This window comes from Martes martes, assembly GCF_963455335.1.
Source record: "Martes martes genome assembly, chromosome: 8".
NCBI classification, from domain to species: domain Eukaryota; kingdom Metazoa; phylum Chordata; class Mammalia; order Carnivora; family Mustelidae; genus Martes; species Martes martes.
In genome coordinates, this window is record NC_137895.1 from 36,585,761 (window position 1) to 36,611,555 (window position 25,795).

Sequence of the window (25,795 nt, forward strand, 5' to 3'; positions counted from 1 at the left end):
TAATTAAGAGGGAAGAATTGAGATTCAGAAACTGTCACGGGTGTTGCTTAGAGATACTGGTCTGCTAATCTACATCTGCATCTGAAATGGAGCTTCCCCTAAGAAGAGGAAAGACTCTTTCCAGCACTTAAAATTATCTATAGCAGCCGAATTATGGAAACAGCCTAAGTGCCCACTGACCAACAAAGAGACAAAGAAGATGTAATGTATACATGCAATGGAGTATTATTCAGCCATCAAAAAGAATGAAATCTCGCCATTTGCTGCAACAAGGATAGAGCTAGAGAGAATCCTGCTAGGTGAAACAAGTCAGTCAGAGAAAGACAAATACCATATGATTTCATTTGCATCTGGAATTTAAGAAATTAAAAAAAATGAGTGAAGGGGAAAAAGAGAGAAAGAGAGGCAAACCAAGAAACAGACTATAGAGAACAAACTGATGGTTACCAGAGGGCAGGTGGGGGGAGATGGAGGAAACAGGTGATGGGGATTAAGGAGGGCACTTGTGATGAGCACAGGGTGATGCATGGAAGTGCTGAATCACTATATTGTACACCTGAAATAATATTAGACTGTACATTAACTAACTGTAATTTAAATAAAAACTGAAAAAAAGGGAAAAAATAAGCTTTAAAAAAGGAATAAAGACAAACTATACAAAAAAGATTAGTTAAATGAAAGTTTGCAAATATATAAATAGCTCATAATATAAAGAACAAAAAGTTATGAGAAAAAAATGAAGAATGAGCACAAGTGTTGGTCTAAATCAAGAAGAATTCAAATAGCTTTCTAATACTAATAACACTTTCAACCAGTGTTTCTTACCTTGAGGTCTAAGAGTTAAAGAAGCCTATGAATCACCTAGAGCTGTATGTAGTTTTGTGTCTATTTATGAACATAGATACTGTATTTTTTTTTTTTTGAGGAAGGGGCTGTATAGCATTCATTTAATACAGCCTTTTAATGGGATTTGTGACCTGAAAGATTAAGAATCACTGTATTTTACTGTTTTTTTCATCTTATATATTGCCAAATGTTAATATTATAACCTGCAATTCAACCAAATATTTTTCCTCTGGCTTCCAGAGATCATTTTAAATGTTCAAAAAATGATAACTAAATAGTGACTACCAAAACAACCTAGGATTATTCTTTCTTTCCTACTGGTAAAGAGCTATTAATTCTTTTTTCTTTTTTTTAAAGAATTTTATTTATTTGAGAGAGAGAGAGAGAGCGTGCATGAGTGTGCATGCTCAAGTAGGGGGAGGGGCAAAGAGAGAGGGAGAAGCTCAATCCTAGGACCCTGGGATCATGACAGGAGCCAAAGGCAGACGTCCAACTGACTGAGCCACCCAGGAGCCCTGAGAGCTATTAATTCTTAACACAAATTTTATATTTTTGAAGTTACTCTAACTTTGAAAAGATAACCCTCTCTCCTCCAGTATTTTTATTATTAAGCAGAACCTCAGTGTTGATGGTCGAAGTTTCTAGACTAGCTTTTTTAGATAATGCCCATCTAAGCAAACCAAATAAATAATGTAAGGTACCAAAACATATCAGTCTGTTCCATTTGACAAAATATATGTCAAAAATAAATGGTTTTAAATAAATTTGCATGATCTAAATTTAAATCTCTAATGAAAAAGGCAAAATTGTTGCTTGTTTGCACAATCCCAGAGATATCTCAAGTGATACATACAAGCACCCAACCCAGGAGAAGAATGAACCACATATGAACCACATATTTTAATTTTTGACAAAAAAATAAATAAGTCAACTTAAGCCAAATGCACATTCTAAGTAAATAGGGTGGAGTGGGGATGTCAAGGAAGACTGAAAAGAACTAACAGAGATAGAAGTAATTTGGGGCACCTGAGGGGCTCAGCTGGTTAAGTGCCTGATTGTTGACTTCTACTCTTGATTCTACTAAGGGTTTTAAGATTGAGCCCTACATCGGGCTCCATGCTGGGCAGGGGACTGTTTAAAATTCTCTCTCTCCCTCTCCTTCTGCCCCTTCTGCCCTCTGGCCCTCTTTAAGAAAAAAAAAAAAAAGTAGAAATAATTTATGCAGTTTAAATTTGTCTGATTAATATGACCCTTCTTCTGTGGCACCAGGGTGACTCAGTTGGTTAAATTTCTGCCTTTGGCTCAGGTCATGACCTCAGGGTCCTGGGATCGAGCCCCACAAGGGGCTCTCTGCTCCGTGGGGAGTCTGCTTCTCCCACTTTCTCTGGCCACCACTCATGCTTCTCTCTCTCTCTCTAGTGTTCTCTAATAAATAAATAAAATCTTAAAAAAAAAAAAAAAGACCCTCCTCCTACAAAAAGAATTATTTCCAGGTAATTTAATAATGGAATTATACTTCCAAGTCTGTCTTTGGTAGAAAATACTATAAAATATTAAGCAGTATTAAAGGTTTATAAATGTAGGTGTTGTAGACAAAAGGACAGATTCACTGTGTTTAGGTAACGCCTTTATAATCCAACCACAGATGCAAAGAGCAGACAATTAAGAATAATCATCTTTGGGAAATAACTATTGACAAAGAGCCAGCTGTAGTGAAATTCTGTAATAAACTGAAAATACTGTCACTTTTTAAATAAAATAATAGTTATCATGGCACATTACCTCACTAAAATGGCATAAGCATTCTTAAGAAACACATATAGACGAATAAAACAATAAATGAGGAACAGCTTAACATGCCAGGAGGGAAAACTAGAATTTTATTATGGAGAATTATAAAAACCCATGAAAGCAATACAACAACTGAAACACACACAGCTGGACATTTTAAATTTCAAATATAAAGAATGATAAAAAACTTATTTGAAAAATGAAATCAACTGGTTTTGGATAAAAACACTGGCACACAGCTGGAAATTAAATAATAATGTATATTTTATTGATATATAATAATCATATGTTAAAACATCTAGATAGATAAAGCGTTCTCTTGGGCAATGCTTAGAACATAGGATTTTCAAAGATCTCTTAGTCTAGGAAGTATTATATTATAATTCGCAGACTATGTCAAATGGAAAGAAACTAGAAGAAAATTCTGCTTAGAAAGGAAAACATTCATCTTCCCATTTTGTTTTGTACTACAATTATTGATGTCTTTTCTCTCTCTTACTGGAATGTGATTTTTTAAAAAGAGATTATGCCCAGTTCACCTATGTATTTAACCACAACAGCTAGTATCGTGTTATACTAAGAAAATGTTAAGTAATCTTTGCAAAAATAAATCAGGATATAAAAATAATCATGATTCCAAAAGTCGTGAGGCTTAGGAACTACTGACCTATTCTTAATTCTAATGACCACCACAAATTTTGAGAAATACTGAACTTGTAGAGGTAATAGAAGCAATGCTCAAGGACTGCTTATCTCTTCCTCTCACCTCTCAACTATCAGGAGGGTTAAATTCGTTTCAATCAACATCTGGTCCTTATAACCTAGAACAGTATAATTTATACTATTCAAATAAAATATGTAAACTAATTCTAAAAATGTAAGGCAGCAGGTAAAGGATTTTAGAGAAATGAAGGTGAAATCTTCAATCTTAAATATCTCTACTTGCGAGACCTTAAATACAATATATCTAAAACTAAATGCATTATTTCCCCCAAAGAGCTCCATCTGCCAATTTTCCTAATTTTGTCAATGGTACATTCATCATTATTCTTCAAGACATTTCCAAAATCAAAATCTTGGAATTATCTTTGATTCCTCTATTTCCCTAAACCCTACATAAGTATCAGTCACCAAGAACTACCAATTTTCTCTGTACAAATTCTTTTAAAACTCACTTCCTTTGCATTTCCATTGCCAGTATCTTGCCCCAGATCCATATTTCAAATCTACAGACTATCACAAAAGTGACAGTGTCGCATGGAAGAATGATTCCAAATAGTTTAACACACCAGTCTCCAGAAACTGGCTGCAATGTTTCCTGATTTTATTTTTAGCTATTCAAAAATTTATGAATGCTCTGCTCTCTGTTCCTGTCTTCACATATGTTTTACAGTTTTCATCTTTACTCTTTTGCTTATACTGCTCTACCTATTGGAATTCCCATGAACTCTACACTCAGCAGCTATATCAAATTTAACAAACATACAGTGAGAACCTACTATGTGGTGCTCACCATATGCTAGAGACCAGAACTCACATACAAGGAATGTCAAAAGAAGCAAATCAATCTAATACAATGTCATAAGTGCTCTAACAAAGGAAGAAATAAAATAATGTACAAATAACTAGTTTTGTTACTAATTTAGTATAATTTGATCTGGGCTTTGATAGAAAATGAAAAATAAGTGGATAGTTAGTAAATAATTGGGGTGGGACAAAGAGTATTGCATGAACAAAATGAGGAAGGGGAAAGACACATGGCACATTAAGCAAATGAGGCAGCAGAAATATACGGTATTTGGGCAGAGAACAGCAAGAGAAGTGCTGATAATATACCACGGCCTTCTACTTTCTCCCTTCAACTCTGATTGAAGATGTATCTTAGAAGTGAGAACTGACATCAAATTATTTCACCACTTTCGTAATTAAAGTTGATCTGAAGTCAGATCATGTGGGAAGTTCAAAAATTTATTAACTTGGTTGACCCAATTATAACTGGTCAAAGGCTTTTTCATCTCAAGATTCAGGTTGATCCAGGCCCTCAACATGATCATGGGTTTAACACCAGGGACTAATAAGGTCTGGAGATAAAAATTTTAAATCATTATATTCCACAGGGCTTAAGAACAAGAAGCAACCCGAGATAACTTTTAGCCAAGTGACCCATACTATTTTTGGTTGCTGGTCTCCTTTGAGAATGTGAAACAAACTCCTGAAATCATTTTCAGGGGCTACAAAGAAACTGACTGGAGGTCACAAACCCAGAGCCATAACCTCTAGTACTTTGGAGGGCCAGGGAAATTCAGACAGTGATGCTATCTAGGGGATGAGGATACACTTGAGGGTATAAAGAGAGCTATTTGCCATATAGAGATATGCAACAAAACAGCCAGATTTTTTTACTTTGTTTTCCAAAAGAAGCTACAATTCCGTGTGTGTGTGTGTGTGTGTGCGTGTGCATATGTTAAATCTGTCGATTTTGAAATGTTGGCTAAAAAAACAGTTAACACTTAGTGGTCGTGTAAGACATGTCAACAAGCCATGTGAGACTGGGGGCAGCTATTTTCTACCTCAGTCCCTGAGGAACACCGTAGGCAGTTACTTCTTAGCTGAGGAAACTAAGGCCTACAGTTAAATATCTGTGCAATATTCACAGCTAATCAGATTTAGCGATGGATTATCCAGGTCTTCTGACTCTGGGCCCAGTCTGCCCCTATCTGAGGGGAGTAGAATATAGAGAGGATTGCTAATATTTTTTAAATGCCCACTCACGTGGTAGGTTTTTTTTTTTTTTTTTTTTTTCAAAGATTTTATTTTATTTATTTGACAGAGAGAGAGATAGAATCACAAGTAGGCAGAGCAGCAGGCAGAGAGAGAGGGAGAAGCAGGCTCCCCACTGAGCAGAGAGCCCGATGTGGGGCTTGATCCCAGGACCCTGAGATCATGACCTGAGCCGAAGGCAGAGGCTTAACCCACTGAGCCACCCAGGCGCCCCACGTGGTAGGTTTTAACATCTATTTCATTTACTTTTACACAGCCCCTATGGGGCAGGAATTATGATTCCCATTTCTCAAATGAGAAAACTAAGGCTCCAAAGCTGAACGAACTTGCACAAGATAATACAGCAGTAAAGTATAGGAACCAGGATTCACAAATAAATGTAATGACCACAAAACCCATATCCTTTCTCTGCTGCCTCCAAATTGCTTATATTAACAGCTAAGGCTCCAGCTGGAGTGGAGATAGTGGATAAGGCCAGAAGATGAAGGGGCGCCTGGGTGGCTCAGTGGGTTAAAGCCTCTGCCTTCGGCTCAGGTCACGGTCCCGGGGTCCTGGGATCGAGCCCCGAATCGGGCTCTCTGCTCAGTGGGGAGCCTGCTTCCTCCTCTCTCTCTCTGCCTGCCTCTCTGCCAAAACTTGTGGACTCTGTCTGTCAAATAAATAAATCAAATCTAAAAAAAAAAAAAGAAGATGAAGGACTTTATTCTGTAGAAATGCAGACCCTGGATGGCTTTTGAGCAGAGGAATGACAGGAGCAGAAGTATGACTCTGGAAGACAACTGGAGAGCAGCCTGAATGGAGAAGCAATTGAAATAGAGTCGGAAGGCAAGAATAACAACTCAAAGTGATTGCTAAAATTCTGTTGCAAGATTTAAAAAGGAGGGAACAGAACTATTTGCTATGGGAATGGGAAGCAGCAGATGCAAGAGAAATTGAGGGAGAAGAGTTGACAGATTATTAGCTAGAGCAACAGGAAAAATATTAATGCCTCTTATAGAGAAGCTCTTTAACCACTGAGGTGATGAGGTCAAAAAACAAAAACAAATGCAGACCCTAGCAAGTATGAAGCCATGCAGGCAAGCAGGGTGTTTCTGTAAAACAGGAAAATAATCTAAATCATGATAAGACATGTTATCATAATTGTAAGCTTCTGAAAGATTAATGATTTGACAAAATTTAAATAAACAACAGTATAAAATGAATATCTAAACACATAGAAGTCACTCAAATTTATTCCAACTGGCTAAAGTGTAATTTAAATAGAATGAGGGGAAAAATGCCACAGAAGAGAGGAATCTTCATGAACTTTGTTTTACTAAGCATCTTAATAATGGAAAGATACAGGGGAAGGAGTGCCTAGGTGGCTCAGTCGTTAAGCGTCTGCCTTGGGCTCAGGTCACGATCCCAGGGTCCTATAATTGAGCTCCTCATCAGGCTCCTGTTCAGTGGGAAGCCTGTTTCTCTCTCTCCCACCACCCCTGCTTATGTTCCCTCTGTCACTGTATCTCTCTCTGTCAAATAAATAAATAAAAAAAATTTTTTTTAAACAAAAAAAAAAAGCGTGGGGGAGGATACACTAAAAACTAGAATATAAATTCAAGTTCTAAACGGTCTCATCTAAAAGGAACAATCTGAAAACACTTTCTATATATCAAATTAACAAAGTATGATAACAAATTACTCTGGGTTCCCAGATTTGCTTGCTTTTTTACTCTCCCTTACTTACAATTACAGTAGCAACCCAGGAACAGAGCTGACACTTGCCACTATCTTATGGTGTCATATCATTTCCATACTTGAAGTCTCCTAAAAAGATCCAGAAAAACTGAAAAAGGGAAAATAGAGTTCAGGAAAATACATTAGGAAAGTGAATGAATAAAAGTTGAATACAACAGAGTAAAACAGATGACACTAATTATTTCTCTGTTGTTTTCATTGTATATTTCAAACACATTTTCTGGCTTCATGTGTTTTGAATTAAACGTTAGCACAATGTCAATACACCACAATCACCACCATCACCACCACCAACAAAAACTACTTAGGACGGCCAAGAAGCAATGTCATCTATTAAGATGCAATAAAAATAATTAAAGAGAAAGCTCAACAAAATAATAACCTATCACAGGCATACACTTTCTGCATTGTTCAATTAAAATGATAGTAAATTAATTATACAGATGCTCACCAAAAGGAACCAATTCTAAACATTTATTCAGCATCCAATCCTGGAAAGGGTCATTTGAGTGACAATAATAAGAAACAGGAGAAGTAGCATATGGCCTCAAGAAGCTGGAAGAAGAGAGTCAAGAGAGGCTCTGGAGGCTCAGGCTGGGTCTTAGAGCGGCCCTGGGCTTTGGCAGTCACCAAGGATGGCTTTGCAGGTATAGAAACTGGATTTCCTGAGAGCTGAAGAGGTTTTCCACAACAGATTCTAAACAAAGTTATAAGAAATTGAGATACAAATTTATTAATATGCATTGAGAAATATAATGTTTATAATAATAACCCATATCATTCATTTGCCAGGACAGTCTCCTAATTTAAAAATTAAAAATAAAATAAAGACAGATATTCTTAAAGAAAATTTTAATCAAGCTGGATAACTGGTTGTCTCTGTACTCCAGATCTATTTCTACTTCATAAAACATTTTGGCTACTGTAACTCAGACTATCATTTCTCTCTTATTTTTTAGAATAATTGTCCAGACTTTATGAAAACCAGTAAATTTCTGAAGACCAAGAGATGATTCACTTGAGAATATTTATATTTATATACCTAGTATTACTTCCTAAAGATACAGCCTTGTTCCCTTGAAAGGGGTATAACAAAATCTTACCTCTGAGATGAGACAGAGGAAATCCCTTTGTCCCATCAGAAAAGCATTTAGAGCCATCTCGCTGGTTTTTTCCCTGCAGATGGTTAATCCCACCTACATATGTAATGACTTTAAGAAATTTTAACCTGAAGTGATGCCTGTCTTGCTTTTACCTTCAAATTCTTAGGGTATCTTATTACAATTTGCAATGTACTGAAAGAAGTATGACCTTCTCACAAAGGGAAAAAATAATTACTGATTTCTATTAAATTACTGATTTCTATCAAATTAAAATACTTAGAACAAATCATATATAAATAAAAATAATAAACATAGTATAGACAGAGACCACATCAGAAATAATAGCTGTCTAGTTCAGTACAATTTTTCAAGGGGTACGTTCAGTAATACTCATTACAGTTCTATGATTCACTTCATTCATTTTTTTGAACACTTTTTTATTTAAATTCAGTTAATAAACATATAATATATTATTGATTTCAGTGGTACAGGCCTGTGATTCATCAGTCTCATATAATACCAGGTGCTCATTGCAACACATGCCCTCCTTAATGTCCATCACCCAATTACCCCATCCCTCTAGCAAACCTGTTTGTCTATGATTAAAAGTTTCTCATGGTTTGTCTCCCTCTCTCATTTTGTCTTGTTTTATTTTTTCCTCTCTTTCCCTATAATCCTCTGTTTTGTTTCTTAAATTCTACATATCATTCATTCTTTAAGAATCATTTACTTTCCTCATCTGTACATCAGAAACTGTTCAAGATGCTGAGAATACAACAATGAAAAAAGCAAACACTGTACTTTGGTATGTATATGACTAATGATGTAGTTGCAACTACAGACAAGCCAATGGACAATAACATTTGTTAATATGGCAGAGAATACAGGTGTTATAGGAGGCATATACATTTCCAGAAGTTCCTGACTATTTCTTTCTTTCAAGGAAAAATACCATCACCACTAGAAGTATCATCACCACGACCATCATCATTTACTAGCCACAATTTATTGCACCATGCTATATTCCGAGTTCTACATTGAGTGCTATAGTACATCATCTTTAATCTTGACTACAACTCTGCAAAACAGGTAAAATTTTACTTCTGAAAAAGGAAAAAAAATGAGCTGTCAGATGCTGATAGATGTCAGTTTATAACTATCTTGGCACTGACATATAGGTCATACATAGGTCTTCCCTACTGAATACGAAAAATGTCACAGTATACCAATATCAGAACAAGGTCTGTGACCATGACTACTCCATAATCATGTCTGAGCACAGAGAAAAACAAGACCATCGTGCAAATATAAAAGTTTCCACGCACATGGTGAGAAAGGAGGCCTTATGCCAATGGGCAGCACCAATTAACCACCAATGTGAGTGAGATATCATGGAAGCATATCTACCAGCCTCAATCAAGCCTTCAGCAACTGCAGAAGCCCAGCCAACATCTTGACTGTGACCTTAGGAGACCCCAAACCAGATCTACTCAGTTAATCTGCTCTTGGAATTCCTGGCCCATAGAAAGTATGTGAGATTGTGTAGTTTTCAGTGACTTGTTATACAGGAAGAGATAATATAAAACATTAATATAACTGTGTGTCAATATGCATATACTTTTCCAGTTAAAAGAATTATGAAGTAGATCATATAATTAAATAGTAATGCTACATTTTCCTTTAATTCTTCAAGATTATTCCTAAGAGTATGCCTTCTTCTAGTTCTTTGAATATAGTTATAATAGCCACTTAAATCCAACACCTGAGCCCAACAGGATCAGCTCCTACTAACTCACACCCCCTCCCCCACGGGTCACACTATTGTTTAATTCTGTGAACATCGCTACTTAAATCCAACATTAGGGCTCATTTGGAATTAGTCTCCTAAGTATGAATCACACCTTTTGTTTCTTTGAACATCTAGTAGTTTTGGATTAAAAAGCAGAATTGCAGGGAACCTGGGTGGCTCAGTGGGTTAAAGCCTCTGTCTTCGGCTCAGGTCATGATCCCAGGGTCCTGGGATCGAGTCCCGCATCGGGCTCTCTGCTTAACAGGGAGCCTGCTTCCTCCTCTCTCTCTGCCTGCCTCTCTGCCTACTTGTGATCTCTGTCTGTCAAATAAATAAATAAAATCTTAAAAAAAAAAAGCAGAATTACAGATAATTTGTTGTAGTGAATCCATTTTGTTTTTCTAAGAGTTTTGTTGTAGTTGAAATTAACTCGTCTGAACTCAATCTGTGAAACCTATCTCCCATCTGTGCGAAGCTCTGATGTTTCTGCTCAATTACCAGTTTACTAGCCTGCCCCCTGAGGGTATTCCAGAACCTGTGTAGTTCAGCAGTCAGACAAGGATTTGGGAAGATTTTATAGTCAGATTGCAGGGTTCTCCCTCTCTGTGGTTACCTTGGTTTCCAGGATTCCCCAGCCTAAATTTCCACTTGCTCTACAAGCCTTGAATTCTTTCCTTAAATACACGAATTCAATCAAGCTTCTCATTTTTGCCCCCTAAGCTGTGCACATCCTGGGGAATTACAAATCTCACACAGAAGCCAAAGTCATACCTTTAAAACATAAATCACGTATCAAACCCCCCCAAAAAATCCTTGAAGAGCATTCTAATTCACTCAGAGTAAAGGCCAAGCCCTCATATGGCCTGCAAAGTCCTATATAAAGTTGCCCCAGACCACCTCTCACACCTTATCTCAGCAGTCTCACCTGGACCATTTTCTTGTGCTTCCAATACACCTTGCACACTCCAGCTTGCTCTTCACTTGGCCTAAAACACTCTTCCCTCACTTAGTTGCATGACTGGCTCCCCTCACTTTCTCCAAGTTTCTGTTCAAATTTTGTTTGAACAGAACAAATTTTGTTTCTGTTCAAATTCTGTTCAAATTTTGTCTTGCTAGAGAAGACTTTCCCAGTCACCCAATCTAAAATAGCATTTCTCTCTATCACACATCCATCATCTTCACTTTACCTTCCTTGCTTTGCTTTCCCTCATTGTATTTACCGCCATTGATCTCACTTACTTAGGTACCATATACACATATGGTTTACTATACACCTATGCTCACTTAAACATAAACTCTATGTGGTGGGAATTTTATTGCATCCAGTATCATAACTGTAGTGCCTAGAACAGAGCCTGGTAGGTAGAAGGTGCTCAATAAACATGAGTCAAATAAATGAATGGGGTAAGTGCTGTTATCTCTTAGGCATTATTGTATTAACTCATGTTACTTTCGTAGTACCCTATCAATAGGCACTATAATTATCCCTATTACAGATAAAGAATCAAAGCACAAAGATCTGAAGTCCAAATTAACAAAACTAACAAGAAGTGGAGCCAGGATTTGAACTCTGACAGTATTATCTGCAAAGCCCACTGCATTAGTCTGCTCTGGCTGTGATAATAAAATATCAGATGGGGTGGCTTGAACAACAGGAATTTATTTTCTCACAGTTCTAGAAGATGAAGGATAGAGGTGATGGCAGAGTTAGTTCCTGGTAAAACTTCTATCCTTGGTTTGCAGATGGCTGCCTTCTCACTGTGTCCTCATATAGTTTTTCTCTGTGTGCCCTCCTGGTGTCTCTTCCTCTTCCCGTTGGATTAGGGCTCCACCCATACTGACCTCATTTAGTCCTAACTGCCTCCTTAAAGGCTCTATCTCCAAATACAGTCAAAACGGGCATTAAGATTTTAACATATGAATTGGGGGGGTCCCAATTCAATCCACAATAGTTGTAATTTATACCCATAAAATATAGTTGTTTTCAACATCTTTTGTTTTTATTTTAGAGAATTAAGTATTTTCTCTTTAGTTCTTTTTAGATGGACAGTGGAGAAGAAATTTCCAGGATCCTGACCAGGCCATACCATCACCAGGTAAGTGAAATCTACTAACATAGCTACACTCAGGATCTTCAGAAACAAGGTCATCTCCCCAAACACCAAATGATTGGGCCAAACATCTGCTAGTGTACTTTCACACACTGTGCATTAGCTCAGTGCAGCTCTGGGAATTATGTTTATTTGTAACTCCTCATACAGAACCAGCAGAAAACCAGATAATTTTTGTGAGCCCCTAATGGGGCACTAATGGAGCCCCTAATGAGCACCCAGTCTCCTTGGTGATCCTTAAACACAAGGTACGTGCTCCTACCTCAGGGCCTTTGCACTTCTCTTTCAGATAGCTTCATGACTCATTTTTCTCCTTATCCAGGTTCCTTTTCTAGTTATCTACATAAATTCTTGCTGTAACAACCTATTTAAAATTGCAAACATACCTTCCTCCTGCACTGCCCCTGTCTATTCCTTTCTTTTCTACTTGATTTTTCTCTGTGGCATTAAAAAAAAAAAAAAAAAAAAAAAAACTCTCTTCCTTCCAGAATACAAGCAAGATGAAGATAGGGGTTGTTGATTGTTTTATTTGCTGCTATTTCCCTAGGTCTTAGGAAAGTACTTCTAGCACACAGCAGACACTTAGTAAATGCTTGCTGAATGAATGAACCTCCCCAAAGTTAAAGAGCTAGTAAGAAGTAGAACTGGAATCTGAACCACATCTGAACAAAAGCCTAAAAATTTAACTGCTAAATTATGCTGTACATAGCAACCATGTGATGTAAGCTTTAATAAGACACAAATATGTTCAAAGAGCAAAAACTGCTCTTCTCTGACACAAACAGACCTCATATAGTGACAGAGAAAATGCCGATCTTTAATCTGTGTGAACAACAATTAGTATTCCTTACAAACATGAATTATAAAAATTCCTTCTTTTTAATAGTAAGGCAGCTGGCCATTTGTACAATTGACTATTTTGCATAAAAGTTTGCAGGGCCAGAAACATTTCAAAAGTAAACAATGGGTAGTCTAGATTCCATCATTGGATAAATAAAAAATTGGCTGTAAGGTTTTCCCAAAAGATAGTAGTATTTTATTCCTAGCCCCAAAAGAATGAGTAAGTGGTGTAATTCATTCATTTGGCAAATACTATTAACCATTTACGCTGACTGCGCATCAAACTAGGGATACAGCATTGAACAAAACAATTCTTATATTTTTAAAGGGGAAACAATAAAAATGAAACAAACAAACAAAAAGGAATGTATTCATATCACAAAAACATTGGTTTTGTAATAAATGGCCTTTGTAATTCACTCCTGAATAATTCAGAGTAAACTTTTGTCACAGCGGTAGAAATCTCAGATGACCCAGGTTTGAATCTCCATTGCTGTGACCCTGGCAAACTGCTTCAGGTTGCAATTTCACAAATGGGGGAAAATAGAACCCATCTTGCAAGCCTGATATACGCTCAATGTTAAATGTTAAATGTTAAATGTTGAAAAAGAAAATATGCAAGAAAATACTTAGCACACTGCAGGGTAAATAATAAATATCAAATAATCCTATTATAAGGATATATAAACAATTTAATTCTTCCATTTTGTGAAACCCAATATGAAACTCTTGGGCTTCATATTTAATTACAATTTCCTTTCTTTTTTGGGAAGCTATCATGAGTCATTCATTAATGCATCCATTCAACAAATGTACAAAGCCAGGTATTTCATTAGGTGCTACAAATACATCAGTTTACAGGACACACACAGTCTCCACACAACTTGGGAGACTGTGTGTGTCCTTATTACCCAGTATAAGTTCTTATTGTCCTTATTACCCAGAGTAAGTACCGGGTATTATAAGAGGAAACTGATGTCTAACTTTTCAACAAGAAATAGTAACTTTTCTTTCTTTCCTTCCTCCCTTCCTTCCTTCTTCTCTCCCTGTTTGTTTGACAGAGAGAGAGCACAAGCAGGGGGAGCAGCAGGCAGAGGGAGGCAGCCAGATGTGGGGCTCCATCCCAGGACTCCGGGATCATGACCCGAGCCAACGGAACACGCTTAAGGACTGAGCCACCCAGGCGCCCCAAGAAACAGTAACTTTAAAGAAACCCGTATTTACCAAGTCCTATTACAGGAGTCCCCCCCTAGTGGTACTTTGCGTTTTGGAAAATGCTCAGTGAATAAAGTTCACTACCAAGGGCAAGGTGCAAAGTAAGAGAAATCCCAGAAGCCTCTTAACGGTGTCCTCTCATCATTCTCTTTCTAAAATGGGCCTCACCCTAGCAGAATCTAAGTTTCTCGAGGGCAAGAAACCCCAGAGCCTACGAAAATTAATGGCACATAGCAGACACTTTGTAACAGTTTCAAGCGAACTAGTACATATTCCAGTTTTTCACTACTACCATCCTAATCCCTGATCTAATCATCTCTTTCTTCTAGTACTGAAAAGCTTTCTAACCGGCCTCAGTTGTTGCTCCATTAGTCTGTTCTTCAAATAACCAAATAACTATAAAAATTATTTTTTTCAAATGTGAGATTAAGTCCTTCCGAAGGTTTCCCATCACACTGATCACACCTGCCATTTCCCAGTGCCGGGCTCTAGCTACTCATACTTTCCTCCCGAACCTCAACCAGCCCCGCTCCTCTGTGCCTCTGCGGTTCTCAGGACCTGAAATCCTCTCCTGTGGCTCCCAGGAGGCTGGCGCCTTCGCATGCTTCTGACCACCTGAATTAAAGCAGCCTCCCACACAACCGCTATCACATTTAACTGTTCTTATTTTTTCTTGGCCATCATCATCTGAATTATCCTGGGGGTGTTTCATTAAGTGTTGATTTATCTTCCGCCGTTCCCATGAGGAATCTATAAGCATTGTTCCGCTTGTTTCCCTCCAGTCGAGAAATTGTCGAATTACTCAAACAACACCCCCCCCACCCCCGCGCGCGATTTCCTGTTCTTTTTAAATTGGGAAATACAGAAGGACTCAGGGACGATCGCGATTAACCGGAAGAACGTCCCAGGCCCACCCCGCCACGAACCTGACCCCACTTCCGCTGCCCCCAAGCCAGCCTCCGCCCGCCCTTCCGCACACCTGTTTCCGCTTTTCTAACGCTAGGGAGACGCTTTGTTAGGCGGGACCGGCTCTCCTCGCTGCCCGTCCCGCCCACCTGCCCTTTACCTGATCGCCTCTCGGCTTCCGCCAGGAGGCGCGCCTCCAAGGGCCGGGCCTCCGCCTCTGCCACTGACTTCCTCAGTACCCCCAGCACGGTCTCCGGGGGCAAGTCGACCAGTTGCTCCCACACGGACTCCGTGTAGAAGTCCACCGTATGTGCATTGGAAATGGACAGGGCTTTTCTCAGGAACTGCAGCAGCTCCTGCAACTTGGCACGCAACGCGAACAGGTCCTGGGTCACTGGGAGCGGGAAAGAAGCCGCCATAACGCTCACCCTCCGGGGCTGTAGGTGGCGCAAACGTAGCCGCAAGGCAAGGACTCGGTCGTAAGTAACAAAGACCGGAGGAATAGAACTCCGATTTGGACATTAGTTGGGTGATGGATTGCTTTTGTCTCATGACGTATTTTAACAGCGTCCGTTACGTTTTCCTGGAGACCTGGTTGGTGTGCCATGGCGCCGGTAAGGCGGTTTGGCGAGTGGTCGGCAGAGGATTTGGGGCTGCGTAGCCAAGGAGTTTCTTCGGTCGGATTCAAGAGTAAGAACGTGAAGCAGAGGAATTGGCGATCTAATCACCCGCAGGCCTTCGTGGGGAGCGTTCGCGAGGGTATGTAAGAAGACAGCCTTTTACAAATCTTAAGGCCTGCTAAATTTTAGGATACGCTACCCGTCGAAGCAGGGAAGAAAGGTTTAGGAACCAGACCCGGCCCCCCTTAGGGCAGAGGAGGCCATTCTTTTTTTTTTTTTTAAATAATTGTTTTTTAAAGATTTTATTTATTTATTTGTCAGAGAGAGTGAGCACAGGCAGAGAGGCAGGCAGAGGCAGAGGGAGAAGCAGGCTCCCCGCCGAGCAAGGAGCCCAATGCGGGACTCGATCCCAGGACCCCGGGATCATGACCCGAGCCGAAGGCAGCTGCTCAACCAACTGAGCCACCCAGGCGTCCCAGAGGAGGCCATTCTTAAACCCGCTGAAGCGGTGGGCTTCCCAGAACTGTGAATGGGAGGAAGAGTTAGTGTTGCTAACTGTAATTCTTTTAAGTGTCTCCCCCGACTTAACCCCATTCTTTTTTTTTTTTTTTTTGACTTTTTTTGACTTTTTTTTTTTTTTTTTTAGACTTTCCCAGAACTGTGAATGGGAGGAAGAGTTAGTGTTGCTAACTGTAATTCTTTTAAGTGTCTCCCCCGACTTAACCCCATTCTTTTTTTTTTTTTTTGAATTTTTTTGACTTTTTTTTTTTTTTTTAGACTTCTAATTTTTTTTTTAATTTTTTATTTTAATAAACATATAATGTATTTTTATCCCCAGGGGTACAGGTCTGTGAATCGTCTGGTTTACACATTTCACAGCACTCATCATAGCACATACCCTCCCCAATGTCCATTTCCCCACCACCCTCTCCCGTCCCCCTTCCCCCCCGCAACCCTCAGTCTGTTTCTTGAGATTGAGTCTTTTATGGTTTGTCTCCCTCCCAATCCCATCTTTTCATTTTTTCTTTTCCTACCTCCCCCCAAACCCCCCCACCTTGCATCTCCACTTCCTCATATCAAAGAGATCATATGATAGTTATATTTCTCCGATTGACTTATTTCGCTAAGCATGATACCCTCTAGTTCCATCCACGTCGTCGCAAATGGCAAGATTTCATGTCTTTTGATGGCTGCATAGTATTCCATTGTGTATATATACCACATCTTCTTTATCCATTCATCTGTTGATGGACATCTAGGCGCTTTCCACAGTTTGGCTATTGTGGACATTGCTGCTATAAACATTCGGGTGCACGTGCCCCTTCGGAGCACCACGTTTGTATCTTTAGGATATATACCCAGGAGTGCAATTGCTGGGTCGTAGGGTAGCTCTATTTTCAGTTTTTTGAGGAACCTCCACACTGTTTTCCAGAGTGGTTGCACCAGCTTGCATTCCCACCAGCAGTGTAGGAGGGTTCCCCTCTCTCCGCATCCTCGCCAGCATCTGTCATTTCTTGACTTGTTAATTTTAGCCATTCTGACTGGTGTGAGGTGGTATCTCATTGTGGTTTTGATTTGTATTTCCCTGATGCTGAGTGATGTGGAGCATTTTTTCATGTGTCTGTTGGCCATCTGGATGTCTTCCTTGCAGAAATGTCTGTTCATGTCCTCTGCCCATTTCTTGACTGGATTATTTGTTCTTTGGGTATTGAGTTTGATAAGCTCTTTATAGATTTTGGATACGAGCCCTTTATCTGATATGTCGTTTGCAAATATCTTCTCCCATTCTGTCAGTTGTCTTTTGGTTTTGTTCACTGTTTCCTTTGCTGTGCAAAAGCTTTTGATCTTGATGAAATCCCAATAGTTCATTTTTGCCCTTGCTTCTGTTGCCTTTGGCGATGTTCCTAGGAAGAAGTTGCTGCGGTGGAGGTCAAAGAGGTTGCTGCCTGCATTGTCCTCAAGGATTTTGATAGATTCCTTTCGCACATTGAGGTCCTTCATCCACTTTGAGTCTATTTTCGTGTGTGGTGTAAGGAAATAGTCCAATTTCATTTTTCTGCATGTGGCTGTCCAATTTTCCCAGCACCATTTGTTGAAGAGGCTGTCTTTTTTCCATTGGATATTCTTTCCTGCTTTGTCGAAGATTAGTTGACCATAGAGTTGAGGGTCTATTTCTGGGCTCTCTATTCTGTTCCATTGGTCTATATGTCTGTTTTTGTGCCAGTACCATACTGTCTTGATGATGACAGCTTTGTAATAGAGCTTGAAGTCTGGAATTGTGATACCACCGACTTTGGCTTTCTTTTTCAATATTCCTTTGGCTATTCGAGGTCTTTTCTGGTTCCATATAAATTTTAGGATTATTTGTTCTATTTCTTTAAAAAAAATGGATGGGATTTTGATAGGGATTGCATTAAATGTGTAGATTGCTTTAGGTAAAATAGACATTTTCACAATATTTGTTCTTCCAATCCATGAGCATGGAATATTTTTCCATTTCTTTGTGTCTTCCTCAATTTCTTTCATGAGTACTTTATAGTTTTCTGAGTATAGATTCTTTGCCTCTTTGGTTAGATTTATTCCTAGGTATCTTATGGTTTTGGGTACGATTGTAAATGGGACTGACTCCTCAATTTCTCTTTCTTCTGTCTTGTTGTTAGTGTAAAGAAATGCGACTGATTTCTGTGCATTGACTTTATATCCTGACACTTTACTGAATTCCTGTATAAGTTCTAGCAGTTTTGGAGTGGAGCCTTTTGGGTTTTCCACATATAGTATCATATCATCTGCAAAGAGTGATAGTTTGACTTCTTCTTTGCCGATTTGGATGCCTTTAATTTCTTTTTGTTGTCTGATTGCTGAGGCTAGGACTTCTAGTACTATGTTGAACAGCAGTGGTGATAACGGACATCCCTGCCGTGTTCCTGACCTTAGCAGAAAAGCTTTCAGTTTTTCTCCATTGAGAATGATATTTGCGGTGGGTTTTTCATAGATGGCTTTGATAATATTGAGGTATGTGCCTTCTATCCCTACACTTTGAAGAGTTTTAATCAGGAAGGGATGCTGCACTTTGTCAAATGCTTTTTCAGCATCTATTGAGAGTATCATATGGTTCTTACTCTTTCTTTTATTAATGTATTGTATCACATTGATGGATTTGCGGATGTTGAACCAACCTTGCAGCCCTGGAATAAATCCCACTTGGTCGTGGTGAATAATCCTTTTAATGTACTGTTGGATCCTATTGGCCAGTATTTTGGTGAGAATTTTCGCATCTGTGTTCATCAAGGATATTGGTCTGTAATTCTCTTTTTTGGTGGGATCCTTGTCTGGTTTTGGGATCAAGGTGATGCTGGCCTCATAGAATGAGTTTGGAAGTTTTCCTTCCATTTCTATTTTTTGGAACAGTTTCAGGAGAATAGGAATTAATTCTTCTTTAAATGTTTGGTAGAATTCCCCTGGGAAGCCGTCTGGTCCTGGACTTTTGTTTGTTTGGAGATTTTTGATGACTGTTTCAATCTCCTTACTGGTTATGGGTCTGTTCAGGTTATCTATTTCTTCCTGGTTCAGTTGTGGTAGTTTATACATCTCTAGAAATGTATCCATTTCTTCCAGGTTGTCAAATTTGTTGCCATAGAGTTGCTCATAGTATGTTCTTATAATTGTTTGTATTTCTTTGGTGTTGGTTGTGATCTCTCCTCTTTAATTCATGATTTTATTTATTTGCGTCCTTTCTCTTTTCTTTTTGATAAGTCTGGCCAGCTTAACCCCATTCTTAATCAGAATTCTTTTTCTCTAGAGTTTTCCGGTGAAACCGTAAGCGGAGCATCTATGGGTCCAAAGCATTCCAGTCTTTTATTACTGATCTTTGCTTCGCTTTAGTTTGTGTTTTTGTCTTGCTGTCAGCAAGTTTCCTTGAATTCCATTTGGGCTGTATAAGTCTTTAGTAAGTTCAGCTTTCTCATAACTGCTAGCTGTCCAGAAAACCATAGAGCATCTCTCTTGTAGGAATTACTTTAGAAAATAAGTCATATAGTATTTCTCTAAGGTAAAATAATTGATACGAGGGTTTTTTTTTTTTTTTAAGTATTGAAGATGAGGATTAACTGTTTTAGGTGAATTAAAGAATTTGTTTTGACTTTGGGTGTGGTAAATTGGATTTGTCCAACACTAATCATTTTCTCTTCTTTGGGCTTATCACTGAGCGTGCATGACTGATGTTAGCCAGGTGTTTTTGAAAAGGACCAACATACTATTCATTCCGTTACCTTAAACTTGTTTTCTTCAAATGACCTTTTAAAGCAAATTGGTGTAATTCTAGCTTCTGAATGTGATGATGTAAGAAATTTTCCTTTTTAAATTAACAGCTACGTTTTTTCCTGCAGTTTATTTTCTGAGAAAGTAATTTATGACTGATACTCTTCAATAGGACAAGGCTTTGCATTCCGAAGAAAGCTGAAGATTCAGCAAAATTACAAGAAATTGTTATGGAAGGAAAAGAAGGCCCAAACCTCACAGGAATCCCAATTCACAGACCGATACCCTGAGCATCTGAAACATCTTTATTTAGCTGAAGAGAAAAGACTCAGGAAGCAACTTAGAAAAGTTGAACAGCCTTTGTCAGAAGAACAAGCTGATCAGCCTTTGGGAAAGGAACAGTGCGACCAAACTTTGTCAGAATATTGTAGTTTTGAGCAGCCTCAGTCAGCAGAACAATGTAGCGCAAGAATGAAGTAGGTATTGTCTTCTTTCCAAATCCTTTTTTAAGATTTGTTTATTTATTTTAGAGAGAAAGTGTGAGTGGAAAGGGGGAGGGGCAGAGGGAGAAAGAACCTCAAGCAGACTCCCTGCTGAGTGCAGAGCCCACCCATAATGTGGCTCAGTCGCAAGATCATGAGATCATGACCTGAGTTGAAACCAAGGGTCAGATGTTTAACCGAAGCCACCCAGGCACCCCTCAGATCCTTTGTAGTAGATAGAAGCAGTGTTTTATGAAATAGATTATAGTACAGCTTATGGAATTGGAATTTTTTTTATTTAAGGAGTTATAGAAATCACCGTGGATTATGCAAAAATATTTTCAGGGAAGCTTTCTTTTAGCTTAAATGAATGCGTTAGGCTAGTTTCAGTTAATGGAAGAAGTAATGAAATTGGAATGAAAAGATCTGGGTTTTGGGTTTCAGCCTCTTGAGTATATTTAATTTTTTGAAACCATGGTTAACTCCTGTTATTAATACATGTTTTAAAAAAAACCTAACTTTTGAGAGGTATTATAATGTAGTGGTTAGTACCAGACTCTGGAGCTGGACACATATTGGTACCTGGTGTCCTCTTCTCTGAAATAGAAATGATAATAATTAGTATGTAATTCAGAGCTGCCATGTTTTACAGTTCTAGAATGGATTATTCACAGAGATCCCATGGTATTTCTGACCCATCTCATGTTGTTGGGAAGTGAGTTCATTTATATAAGGTACTTACAAAGGCGTATGGCAAGTAGGAAGTGCTTCATGGATGTTAACTGCTGCTATTAATTCTATTCTGGATTTTGTTTCTGGAGGACATGGACTTGGTCACAGTTAAAAAACAAATGGCACAACTGTATAACACTTTGGTTTTATAAGAGCTAACTTACAAAGCTTTCTCTACACATATCTCAAGTTAAAAAACTGTTGAAACCTAAGCCAGCAGAAAATCCAGCTGTTACTTGGGACTGTAACATTTTAGTTCACTAAAATACTGTGCTTTAAAGTTGCTAACTATTTGTGGTAAAAGTAACAGGAAACAAAGCCCTAGGAAAAAGTGTAATAGACGTAGAGACAGAGACATTAAAATTCAATTTTTTTAGTAGGTTTGTGCATCATATTATTTAGTAATGAATGTAAAGCTCTGGCAAATCTAGAAATGTAGACTTCAGTCCTTTGGCAATCTGCAAATGTAGATTATCATTCCTGGTAATAACTGAGGTGAAGGTTAAATCATGAGACACATGAAAGTAACAGTCATATTCTTAAAGATTACTTACTTTAAGGTAAAAGCAGAAAAAAGGCATTGAAAAAGTTAAATAGAACTGTCATAATTGGAGAAAGAGGGTAATACAGAGACAGTGAAGTCAGCAGAGGAAAGTTGTGCAAAGTAGGGATTGGACATCTCTCAAATACTGTAGAGTCCAGGAAAAATAGGACTAAGACCAAGTCTTTGAATTTATGGTCTAGGTAATCATTGGTAACTTTGGAAAGATTTTAATAGATAACCCTTACTAGGATTTTGACCTTGCATCCATGTGGCATCTGAAGCCATGGTGATGGTTATGACTGTGGCATGGACTGTTCATTAGAGAGAGCAAACACCAGATTGCAAAGAGTTAATGGACTGCGAAGAGAAAAAAAAAGGAGTGAGTGTGAAGTGGTCATCCATGACTGAGTAGATGAATTAAGAGATGATCAAAGCACTTTGGATTAAAGTTCATTTCATCTGTAACTTCTTTCACATCCTTCAATTTAATGCCTTTTCCAGCCTGTCATTTCTGCCATTGTGCTGGTTTCCTGTTTGTTAACATTTCAGGAGCTTTCAAAACTTTTTGTATTGTCTCTGGTTTAATATTTCTCCAAGAGTTCTCCATTTACCATTTTTTAATTATATCTTGAAAGCTGTAACTATATTTAGCATGTTATTTGGACATTTTACTATAAGATTTTTGTTCTCTTTTTGCCAACCTCTCTTCCTTGCTCTTAATTTGCGTCACTGAGATTTTACTGTGTAAGTACTATATTTGACATAATTACTTCATAATTTTGGTTATGTCACTTTTTTAATCCTTTGACTTACATATCTTTATCTTTAAAAGCTCCATTACTGTTTCAAAGAAAAATAAAAAGAAAACATCGAATCAAAAAGCACAGGAAGAGTATGAACAAGTACAGGCTGAGCGTGCTGCTAAGAAACAAGTAAGATCTTTTAAAATACTAAACTCCTTTTTTGAAATTTATTCTAAACATAGCTGTATGTAAAGCTGTGTCTCTTAGTATGTCCATATAGTATGTCCTCTGTAAATATTTGCTGAATAAATGAGTAGTTTGAGCAGAGCTGGAGAATTTCAACAGTCAAATTCTTTGTTTATATTATCTTTGAGAAGAGATACTAACTATTTGGTCAAGAATGGGATTTTTTAAGATTTTATTTATTTATTTATTTATTTATTTGAGAGGGAGAAGGAGAGAGAGCACAAGAGGGGGCAGTGTCAGAGGGAGAAGCAGATTCCCCACCAAGTAGGAAGCCCAGTGCGGGACTGGATCCCAGGACTCCAGGATCGTGACCTAAGCCAAAGGCAGTCCCCTAACCAAGTGAGCCACCTAGTCACCGCAAGAATAGGATTTTAAAGGTTGTGAGCATATGGGGCAACATTTTTCAAGGGTATGGTCCAAGAAGTTGCACTTTTAACAACTGCCTCAAGAAATTCTTAGTATAATAAAATTTAAGACTACTAAGGAAAGTGTAGATGATTATCATAATTTTACATTGAAATAAAAATCGGAGGGAGGTGTTAGAATAAAATATTTCTTTAAAGAGTTGATCTTGCCTATTAAAAAGCTTCCTAGATTAACAAAAAATTACCAATTTTTATTATTCAGAAACCCATAATTAAAAGTCTTTTTCAAATGAGTACAATAAAATTATCCACAGATTCAACAAAATTTTGTTTAATCTGTGGTTTTTATTTTTTGTATTGAAGGTTTATTAATCTGTCACTTTAAAAAGGATATCACATCAATCAAACTACTTTAAAGATCATACTGACATAATTTATTTTATGTCTTAGCTTTAGAATTTGTATAAGAAATCTAGAAGTTTAACATCTAAAATTCTCGTGATTATTCTTAAACTGGTAGACTAGGGTGAAGCAAAAACATTTCTCTATGTAAGTACTGGACATTTGTTTCATAGTTAGTTACATTATATTCTTTTCTAACCAACCATCTGACATCTGCCACCTTTGTAAATAGTATACCAGATAAGGTAAAGCCCATTATACTGTAAAACATTTAGTATCCTTTTAAAATTTTCTTTATAAATACTAGGGCTTTGTAGTCATGAAAATTGACAGTTTCTTAGAACTTGCAGATACTGAATGTCAGTATAAAAAGCTGTAATGCCCAATCATGAGAAATCAAAGAAGCACCCATAATAGATGGTAAGACTGTTTCATTTACTTTTTTTTAACTTTGTTTAGAGAAACTGAGAGGTAAACTAGATTGCACATACCTTAATTCATAAGTTCTAGAACTTTTGTGCTTAATAAAATAAATGATGTACTGAGCCATAGGAGATCAGAAATTTGAGTGCTAATCAGACTTTGAATTCACGAGATCTAGATATGAGACTTGCTGTACTGAGTATTTGGGATTTGGGGCAGGTCACTTTCCATATCATTGAGAATCAGCTCCTCATCTGTAAGATGAAAGTAATGGCCTAGCATGAAAGTTTTACAAGAATGGAATATGCTCTTATGGGAAGGCACTTTGATAATTATGTTACCATGCAAATACACGCTGTGTCATTTGGGGGCTGTATATGTTACCAGGGAAGTTACAAAGCAGGGTACATATTGCATTATTTAAGAACCTTCATTTAACTTTCATATTTAATTTAGTAAAATGTTCTGCATTTCAAGTAGTGTTTTTCAGGTTTACATATAAATTTGAATTATTTTTCTTATGCTCAAATGAATTTGAGTCTTTTTATCTTAGCAAATCAAATGAACATGATAATTCTTAACCAAAATCATAATGCCTAGCAGTGTTTTGCCTAGTGTATAGTCAGTAAATGTTTCCTGAATTAAATCTGTCAAATGGCAAGTTAAAAAAAAAAATACCAGATATTCTGGAAGTGAAGATTTTTGTATTATATGGAGTAGATAATCTTTAAAGTCTCTTCTAACTCTAGAAGATTAATTAAATGATGAAATCTTACATAAATATGCCTTCTTTCCTTTGTGCTCTAATTTTAGTTGTATCTAAAGAATTAAAAATTTGTAATAAATTTATATTATTCTGTGTTACAGCATGCATTATAGTGTAAAGGCAAAGGGTACACTACTTTGGTTACAGGGAAGCCCTCCCATTTTGCAAAATATAAGACAAGCCTAAAGCATTTGTATGGTGATAGCTATTTCAACACAATTACTGAAATATGTCTATTGATTGTTACTAATGGAAATTACCTATGTTAATAATTTTAGGAATTTGAGAAGAGAAGACGAGAGAGAGAAGAAGCTCAGCGGCTCTATAAAAAGAAGAAAATGGAAGCATTCAAAATACTGAGCAAAAAGACTAAAAAGGGCCAGCCAAACTTTAATTTACAAATGGAGTATCTTCTTAAAAAAATACAAGGAAAAAATTAAATCAGATATTTTCTTAATTAAGGATAAAAATATCTGCCCTCTACTGAGTTCTTTTGTATTTGTACTGTGCCTCCTAACAATTAACTAAATTTGTTAACACAAAATAGACTGCAAAGCTGTACTAAGTATAAAATGTCCAAATATTTTTATTCTTGTGAAAGAAAATTTTCTTTGTATGCTCTACATAATATGTTTTTTATTTATTTGCCTTTGAAGAAAGGTGGCTCAAAAAACTGAAAGAACTTCTCTATTTGAACATGTTTAAGCATGTAATATTTTTGTACCATATGAATTTCAGATGAAATAAAATGTTTTGAAATTAACAGAGCACAGCTTTCAATGAATCATTTCAATGAAATGCTTACATTTAGTAATCAGCCGTTAGGGTTTTAAATTCAGAAACCTGAAAGCAGGCTACATGCATGCTGAAGCTACCTTCTACCCCCATTGTATTACCACATGGTCTTTAAAAGTAAGAGTTTGGTGTAAGAGTTCCTTTTGGTATTTACAAACATTCTTCTAAGTGGAAGCACATAGCTTGTTGGTGTCAAATCTTGAATGATGTTGGAAACTGAGCAGTGTCACAGCAAGAAGTAAGCTTTTCAGATTCTGTGTGACCCTATTATGGAAGAATGTTGTCACTGAACATTCGCGGT

General features: G+C 37.6%; 2 protein-coding genes across 4 annotated transcripts in view; one reads left to right on the plus strand and one right to left on the minus strand.

Annotated features, from left to right (window-relative positions):
* The window catches only part of METTL25 (methyltransferase like 25), a gene marked incomplete at its 3' end in the record, with an annotated part of 136,483 nt that extends 120,912 nt beyond the window's left edge, over positions 1-15,571 (minus strand). Inside the window, exon 1 of one of the 3 annotated variants that reach the window (XM_080810771.1) lies at positions 15,280-15,558. In XM_080810771.1, the coding sequence (XP_080666897.1) occupies positions 15,280-15,538 (259 nt within the window). In that variant the 5' untranslated portion in view covers positions 15,539-15,558. Of the gene's footprint in view, positions 1-15,279 lie in introns of all 3 variants that reach the window. The other 2 variants (XM_080810770.1, XM_080810769.1) reach the window with 2 other exon arrangements.
* On the plus strand, positions 15,297-25,461 carry CCDC59 (coiled-coil domain containing 59). The gene is made up of 4 exons (XM_080810772.1): positions 15,297-15,878; positions 20,169-20,472; positions 22,587-22,686; positions 24,978-25,461. Exons 1-4 carry the CDS (start codon positions 15,725-15,727, stop codon positions 25,137-25,139), a joined length of 720 nt encoding a protein of 239 aa, XP_080666898.1. The 5' UTR covers positions 15,297-15,724; the 3' UTR covers positions 25,140-25,461.
* Positions 25,462-25,795: the final 334 nt, after the last annotated feature.